General features: G+C 36.9%; 1 protein-coding gene across 2 annotated transcripts; it reads right to left on the reverse strand.

Annotated features, from left to right (window-relative positions):
- Positions 1-1209: 1209 nt before the first annotated feature.
- LOC114735928 (cold-responsive protein kinase 1) lies at positions 1210-8446 on the reverse strand. 2 transcript variants are annotated; one of them, XM_028923713.1, is made up of 8 exons: positions 8383-8446; positions 7857-8315; positions 6935-7045; positions 5417-5529; positions 4366-4576; positions 4013-4250; positions 2558-2708; positions 1210-1894 (listed from the first exon to the last, which is right to left on the reverse strand). In XM_028923713.1, the coding sequence occupies exons 3-8, from the start codon at positions 7008-7010 to the stop codon at positions 1580-1582; spliced, it is 1104 nt and encodes a 367-aa protein (XP_028779546.1). In that variant the 5' UTR covers positions 7011-7045; positions 7857-8315; positions 8383-8446; the 3' UTR covers positions 1210-1579. The 2 variants fall into 2 exon arrangements, with proteins under 2 accessions (XP_028779546.1, XP_028779547.1); XM_028923714.1 differs by lacking the exons at positions 7857-8315; positions 8383-8446 and adding an exon at positions 7174-7833.
- Positions 8447-8703: the final 257 nt, after the last annotated feature.

Here is an 8703-nt window from a genome sequence, read left to right on the forward strand (position 1 = left end):
TTTGTTTTTCAATTGAAAGCGCTTGATCCCTAGTCTGAATGTTTCCTCCTAAGTATCGCGCTATGAATGTTTCATACTTGATTATAAATCGGTTCCTTGCGCTATTTACCCCCTCCAAGGAGGCCAGAAGGCGATTTATCAGTTGATGGTAAATCTTAAATTAAACGGCTTTGGAGCTTAGTGTGATCAAAAATCTCTATTTAGCTTCCTCTTTGCTTCCTCTCTCTGTTTATTATTTCTACCATTAAATTAGATTTAATGCATTATAATAGTATTCTTATAATATTAATTTAACAACAAATATATTTAGGCAGTTAGAAATTAATATGCACACATAATTCATAGATTTCTATTAAAATATTTTATAATTCTTTTATTTTTATCATGATTATGATAATATTATTTATATATAGATTAAATTTATTTATATGTATTTTTTATTATCTAATATTATAATAATATTGTCATAGTGTATTAAATCTCATCTAATTTAATGGTAGAGATAGCAAATGAAGGAAAGTGGGGAGAGAGTTAAATAAAGACATTCCCCTCCCAATGGTTTGCATCCATTTAAGCCGAATTTTTAGTTTGGAGAATGCCCTTGTTTTTTAACCTTTACTTTTTTATGTTTTCTCCTGGCAAAACAACTCTATCAACTAATTTTAAACTTTTAGACTCTCGAGTATGAGCAACATGCCCATGAGCATTTTGGACCCGATGTTCTGGCCTCGTCCCTCATTTGACGGGAAGAGCAGCTGCACTTCTATGGGGAAAAAAGAAGAAATTATATACAGTCCCCCTGCACCACTAATTTTGAATAGGTTTGCCAGTTTATCCAATAACAACCAGTGTTTCACCAGGCATTGGTTTTGGTGAAAAGAATTTTGTCCCCTCAAGGACAAAGTTTTAAATTAGAGTCTTTGTAAATCCCAGAAAACCCTTTGTAAGAGCTATCTCTGATTGGGTCTAAGAATGCTCAAAATTTAATCTTTTTCTAATTTAATCAACTATGTGTTTCGTCAAGCCAAGTCACACATTTTGGATAGTGGAGGCAGCACGTGGCATGCTACCGTAAGAATCAAATTTGTTTGTTGTGCATATGAGTTCGCTTTCCTCTAAACAAATTCTAAAATTGAGTGAATATTTCTCAGGAGAGAGAAAAAAAAAAAAAGCATGGCTGTGTTGACTTAGTAAGGATTTGTCAACAAGTTTCAACCAAATATCTCATTTCTATGACTTCTTGATTCATTATTAGAAATTAGAATAAGTTCCAGTCCCTCGTGCTGTGTGTTGTACACATACCAGTCAACACGTAATCTCTCAATTACATGTTTTCTTAATGCAAATCTGCACAAGATTAACTAAATATGCACCGTTTGTTTTGAATTTCAATATGCTTTTCATTTCACAAAAAGAAAAAGAATAGACAAAGGGGAACAAAAGGCAAAAAAAAAAAGGGACGGAGACTTCCCTCTCCTTGACATTTCTCTCCTACTGAATTACAAAGGAAAAAATCTCGTTTCTTCTGTGAACTTTGCATTCAACACTAGGGTCAATGGGAATTATATCAATAAAGGCTTCATCGAGGGGTCACCTCAGTAATAGTGGGGGGTAGAGAATGAGTTTGATTGCTAGTGGACGCAGTGGATACGTTCTTTTTAGAGGATTCTCCTGAATTCTGGAAGAATCCTGGCGCTGTTAGCTCCTTCTCATTGAGCCGGATTTTCCTGGACAGCATATCCAAAACCTGGGACATCGGTGGCCTTCTGTTTGCTGCCGCCTGTGTGCAGAAAAAAGCTACCTTCATGTACCTAATCACTTCTTCTTCAGGAAATTCTCCAATCTCGGGATCCACTAGCTCCAAAAGTCTCCCTTCTTCATGAAGTTGCCAAGCCTAAGAAAGTGAAAAGAGATCATCATGTTTCTTCCCCCGTCCCACACAGAAAGTAACAGACACATCTTGCATATGTCTATTCCAGAAAAGACGTCGGAAGTTAATGTTATATGGGACTTGTTAAACTATTTATGGAGTTCAAGGGTGTGAACTTGTGAAAGAGCATTATGCTTTGGCATTGAAATGATTTTTGGCAGTGTCAAACATTATATCAAACACGATTCTTACTGGACTGGGGAAGGAGCAAGGAGAGAACGGCACGTGTCACCATTTTTTCTACAACTTGAGTGGGGGGTTTACCAAAAATCAAAAGATCAAGTCAATAATTAACAGACATGTAAGCACGTCGGTCGCATTTTTCAGCGGGACTCCTTTTCTGACATGCTTATGCCATCAATAATGGCTTCGGTCATCGCATCTTTTGTAGACTAGGCCTACCTAAGAATTTCCTCCTTCAATGGGTCATCTATTTGTTCTGGGGTACTGAGCAGCAAAAGCGAGAAACTGTGATCGAGCCTAAATTAATGAAATAAACGTGGGAATGTGAAATGAAGAGCGTCAAGGCATCATTATCATCAGGATATAAAATCATCTTAGGAACTTACAGTACGTGAAGCTTATTATGTTGCATGGTAGCTTGCAAAAGCAGGGAACAGAACTTACCCATTCCAAGAGGACTTTGTCGGTTCCCCCCCAATTTGCCCTTGAACTGCTTTTGCCACTAATTATTTCCAGTACAAGAACTCCAAAGCTGTATACGTCAGCCTTCATGGTTAACTGACCACCTAATGCATATTCGGGTGCTAGATAACCGCTGTGCAAATGAAAAACAAAGCAGGGTACGGTTTTAATCAAAACCAAGTATGGATTGACCAGAAATTGACAAATGTAGCTGGTGACAGAAATGCATAATAGAGTTCTTGAAGGGTTTATAATGTTACAAAACTGATTTTTACAAAACAAAAATATGATAATAAGTTAACAGTAGGCGCCAGAGACATTTTCATAAGCAATCTATCGAGGAACTAGTCAAATTAAAAGGCCTAAACTCTGTACAAAAGAAAAGGGGGCTTAACCTCCAAAGAAAGGTCCATGACTGGTAATGTTTCTATTGCAAACACAAACCTTCGAAAGATACACATGCTACTAGACCTGTTTGCAGATAGATCATTGATTTTTATATTTTTGGAGATATGCATCTTCGGATTTTCTTCACTGAAAACATGGGAGTTAATCTCTGTAATCATGTTTCCAGCCCAGTGGCTCGAGCATAGAATATACATATCAGCAAATCACAATGGATTGTTCTCCACGAACTTCAGTAACATCAAAATGAGCTCTCATCTTTAATTAATATGCAGTCTGGCATTTCCGAATATTGAAAAGCTAGTTCAAAGGATGCTTTCATCAGTCATTTAAAGAAACATGATCTCCTTTATTCTTGTTTTTAATCAAACTCATCTCTCGAGTGCCCCTTGAATTATCATTGGAGTTAGGTGGAACTAAATTGGAGGCATCGTATTACAAAATTTTGCACATGGTACATCTCAAAGCTTAGGTTACGTTTGGTAGGAAGTATTGAAAATGAGAGATTGGGATTGGGATTGCAATTGAGAAAATCTATTAAAAAAGTATTTAGTATAAGAGATTGTTTGTCATATGAGATTAGCCAAACCCACGTATGTAGGATTGGAAACTACCATGGGGGGAAGTGGTATTCCCCAATCCCACCTCTATAGGTTTGCCTAACCCTATATAATAAACAATTACTCATACTAAATATTATTTTAATAATTTTTTTCAATTACAATCCCAATCCCAATCCCTCATTCTCAATGCGTCGTACCAAAAGGGACCTTAGAGTTTCCTGTATATCCAGGTCAGTCAAACTCTTCAGGGTGGATATCTTTTATTAATTATGGCTAGTTTAGCTATCCCACCCAGATGTGAAAGATTAACAGATATGAAGAATCCCTACTTCCTATAATCAATATTAGTAGATGTTTGGTGTGGATGAGAAATAACAGCGGAAAGGCCAAAATTAGTTGAGCAGGAGTGCTGGACTTTCCCAAGAAACAAACAGATAAAGTTTAACCAGGAATATGGAATATAACTTACGTTGTCCCAGCAATTCTAGTGCTAATGTGAGTGATGTCATCAGGGAATAATTTAGCCAACCCAAAGTCCCCTATTTTCGGGTTAAAGTCTTTGTCAAGTAGTATGTTGCTAGCTTTGATGTCTCTGTGCACAATGTGTGGAACAAGTTCCTCATGAAGGAATGCAAGACCCCTAGCGGTACCCATGCAAATTGCAGATCTTCTTCTCCAGTCCAGTTTGATGCCTGTATTTCTTGTGCCTACATAACGATTTACAGAAGAAAGGAAAGCATGATCAAATGTCTTTTTCCTCTCTTCAGCGTATCAATCTTACACATTGATTCTTAATTCACATGAAGTTTTTGTCAAATTTACCAAGTAATGCACGATCAATGCTGTTATTTTCCACGTACTCATACACCAGAATACGACTAGATCCTTGAACAGAGCAACCAATCAATTCAACAAGGTTTGGATGCTTAACATTTGATATAGTCTTGATTTCAGTCAAAAATTCAGGGACTCCTTGCCTTGATCCTGCAGAAAGGGTCTTCACTGCTACTTGTCTTCCATCCCTCAAGGTTCCCTAATAAAATTACAACATGAATAATAAGCAGTGGCTTAAGAGTCGTTTTTGACCTGAAGTGGCATAAAAGTTAACTAGAGCATAATGTTGAAATTTTATGTAACCTCTAGGCACTCAATTCAGTTTGTCAGCTTAAGCTAGCATATAACGTGACATCATATATTTAGACCAGTCTTTAGACAGCCTTCTATTCTAGTTTTTCAGTACAATTTAAAACAAACGGATTTACTTCTCAAAGCTGAAGTAATATTTATGCATTGAAAACATAACAGTGAAAAATTGATGGAGGCAAGATCCAACAATCCTTAGCCCACCAGAAGTACGATCTAGAAACGGCACCTAAGAGTATTGAAAATAATTTTAACAAGCAAAGCTGGATACTGAACACCCAAATTGTAATGTTGTTTTTGTGAAGAGTAAGTTAATTCCATCAAAGTGTATGTTGATATGTTGAGGAAAATAAATATTGCCTTTTTGCCATCGAGGAAAATAAATATTGCTATCTAATCATTATAAGACACCATATAAGAAAATATGTAAGAGATTTGCCTGTGAATGCCAAGGCTCTACAGTAAGTCAATGCAGAACATCTTTTTCACATATGACATAAATTGTAACCATGGAAATAGATTCTCAAAGGCCTTGGCGACCTTTGCTGGTCCCATTTTGCCACTTGCAGTACAAATGCGTCCTAAATATGATATTCAGCATGGAAGGAAGAGGAGAAAAAGAAATTTGCAAATAGCACTAACCCTGAAGAAGTATTATATGTTTAACAGGCTGACAAGCATATTAATCCAATAATAATGCAACATATGGAAGTGTCTTTAAACGTAATACCTGGTAAACAGTTCCAAAACCTCCCCTTCCTATCTTCTTCCTTGAGTCATAATTATCTGTTGCCACCCTTAGTTCTTTATCAGAGAAATTCTTAACATTATCAAGTGCAACGCCTGAGCATGTACATCAAAATTATTATGAACAAGTCATAGCTGTGTTGCTTATTCAAAATAAAACAAAGAGCAAAGTGGCACAGATACCCTAAAGGATGTTTGTTATCAATACCATTATTATATAAGAGAAATATACAAAATAAGGGACGTCATAGCCTTTTGAATTCCAATCAGAAATTTACTGTTTGAACTTGCCATAAATAACAGCCCAGGAAAGCTTGACAATACTCAAGTTGAGCTATTATTAAAAAATTTAAACAATGATCACCATGGATCTAGATCCCATCTTCTCTGTACTTGGGATCTAAATACCAATATTACTTGTTTAGTTTGTTCTGTGTCGTTGGTCGTATTAGTGAGCGTAATTCTTTTATTCACAAAAGAAGCTTCTCCTGGCCCCAAAAAAACCAAAGAAAGAGCAGGCCAGATAGAAGAGCTCATAAAAAAATAAAACAAAATATTCTCAGATATAAGCAGAATGAAATGGCAAAAAAACGGAATCTCAGAAGATGCAGCAGCAGACATGAAAAAATACAATCTCACTTCAGTTGCTAGATGTGCTGTCAATGTAAAACTCAAAACTCCAAGATCCATAAAATGACAACAAGTTTCTAACGACCAACAAGGACTCCAAATCCCAAATGTGAACTTGCTAATTAATGAAAGTTTTGGAAACTCATGAGCAACTTCTTGTGAAATGAGATTATTATCGCTCAGGTCATAATTAAGAGAAAATATTGGGATGGAATGGAAAGGATGTGATGTATATGATTCAAATTTCCATGGAAAGCATTGTGAATAAATTTTCATATTATGAGCATGACATTTGTAATAGAGTTGAGGCAGACAAACAACTAAAAAAAGAAAGGAAAGGTAATGCAGCCAAGATGAAACATCATGTACGAAAATGCAGCTTCCTCTCAAGCAGACATATGGAGGAAATCAATTAGCAGTCCCACGAGACATTAATGAAACATAAGTCAAGAAGTCCCATAATATTAAATAATAAATATGACATACTCTACAGCACGTCAAATGCTTTTAACACAGTGCTAACGAAAGGTCTCCTAACTTTTTAATGAATATGGAGCCATGTTATAAACACACTTCAGAACTTGCAAAGAACAAAAACATTTTTCTAATAGTACAGTTCTTATTTTCAACAAATGCATACAGCTTGCAAACAGTGGGGGAAAAAACGGAATTCAATGGATAAGGATATATTCAATCATTTTCAGTAGATAAACCTTGACCAATCATTTTCAGTAGATAAACCTTGACTCTCCATAATAACAAAAGAAACACGCTGATAGTATAAGTTTCCACAAATGAAAATGAAATTACACGAACTTATAACCTTATTGAAGTATAGGAATACAAAAGCCAGCAACTTCTAGGCCCTTACCATCAACGTCATTAGGATTATGAGTAGGACTCCTTTTCCTCTTTATAGTTGAGGCTCCAAAGCAGCCACAACCCATAATGGTTCTGCTATATGACTGCTGGAATCTCCGATCTGCATTATATAACAATTCCAAGGTTACTGAAATGCCATTTTCCTGGCATCTCTAATGCAGATGCTAAGAATGTGCATAAGCGTGAAATTGGGGATGTGAAATTAAAGAGATAGAAAATAACAACGACTTTAGACTTATATTATGCCGCCGAAAATTTTACCATTCTCCACCCGCTCATTTCAATCCTACCAAACATAGAATACCCTAAAAGACAGCCATGCACAAGCGTAGAAACACAAGCACAAGCAACGACATGCAACAATTGATACTATCTTCAACTAACAAGATTCTGCATTCTTTCCTACTTGATCTATGGAACTTCTAATTCCTAACAAAGTGAAACAATTACTCAGAACAATCAATAGAATTCCAAAAAGTCAACTGTTTCAAGTCGATAGTTTCTTGTCCCTTCCTTCGTTCAAGTGAAGATTACAAGATGCACAGCGTCTTCAAATCGAAGCATTGAAACGAAACTGACGGATATATCGGATTAACGATGACTTAAAAAGTGAAAAATCAATTTCGAAAAATACAAACTAAGCAGACGCTAGCTAATCCTAACTCATATCAAGCACGCGAAGTTCCCGGTCCATAAATTCTGCACCCATGTATCCACGCGTCTCCTAGAGAAAACCCAATTCCAGCCATAAACCTAACCCACTACGTGACTATGATTTAAGTCACCAACTCAAACGCTAGAAAATCTCCATAAACACTAAATTACTAGCAAATCAAATAGCGAAACCAACAACGATATATCACCATATAACAGCCAAGAAAAAAATAGTTTCCAGCTTGAGAAGCGAGGACCTCGTTGGTAACCCAATTCCGCCGGACTATGTATGTCACTTTCAGCTCTTCAAGATGGAAGCAGAGATGGTGGAGGGAACATGGAAATGGAGAAAATATACTTTTTCCCAGTGGTCGATGAATAATAATAATTAATTGATAATTGGCAGTTTTATAGCACAGTGGTTGGCGTTGATGTGCTTCGTTTGGATGCTGTTCGTTCCTGGATGTGGATGGTGAAAGTGTGAAACGACTAAGAACAGTCACGTGTCCCACCTCACAAGCTCGGACTTCTTCTGCTTCTTCAACTCATGGGAAGATTTCCCACCACTTAGATATCCTGCCTGTAGCAGAAAGTGACCGTTTTCTTGTTCAGTTCAACCTTTTGCTCCGTGGCTACAAGCCTTCATAATACCTTCTCGTTTTCGGAGAAGCATCGACTGGTCATTGGTTGGTTATCTTTCACGGCTGTTTTGAAGTCTGCAGTACAATATATGTAAATCAAAATCAAGATAAATAAATTGTCTTATTCGGAAAAAAAATCAACCTAAGCGGTCGACTTGTCTCATTATTCCTGATCATGAACGTTGAGTTCAGACTGAACATGAGCAAGGTTGGATCCGTCTTCACCCCCGATCCATGACGCAATTCGAGCCAACCGGTGCCCGAATGTTAGAATCCAGCTTTGACTAAGGGTGTGTTTGGGTGACACCTCAAACCATGGTTTGGGGACCCAAACCATGGTTTGAGGTGTCAATCACCCAAACACCCCCTCTAAAAACCAAAACCATGGTTTTGGGTCAAAACCATGGTTTTGGGTCAAAACCATGGTTTTGACTCCAAAACCATGGTTTTGGAAAAAGCAAAA

This window comes from Neltuma alba, unplaced genomic scaffold (assembly GCF_004799145.2).
Source record: "Neltuma alba isolate B1F8T4 unplaced genomic scaffold, ASM479914v2 tig00013261_pilon, whole genome shotgun sequence".
Taxonomy (NCBI): Eukaryota; Viridiplantae; Streptophyta; class Magnoliopsida; order Fabales; family Fabaceae; genus Neltuma; species Neltuma alba.

Coding starts and splice junctions, on each gene's coding strand:
- LOC114735928 (XM_028923713.1), bottom strand. CDS start 7,010: ATGGGTTGTGGCTGCTTTGGAGCCTCAACTATAAAGAGGAAAAGGAGT. Junction 2,709..4,012: donor ACTAGAATTGCTGGGACAAC/GTAAGTTATATT, acceptor TCATTTGCACAG/CGGTTATCTAGCACCCGAAT. Junction 1,895..2,557: donor ACAAAGTCCTCTTGGAATGG/GTAAGTTCTGTT, acceptor TCACTTTCTTAG/GCTTGGCAACTTCATGAAGA.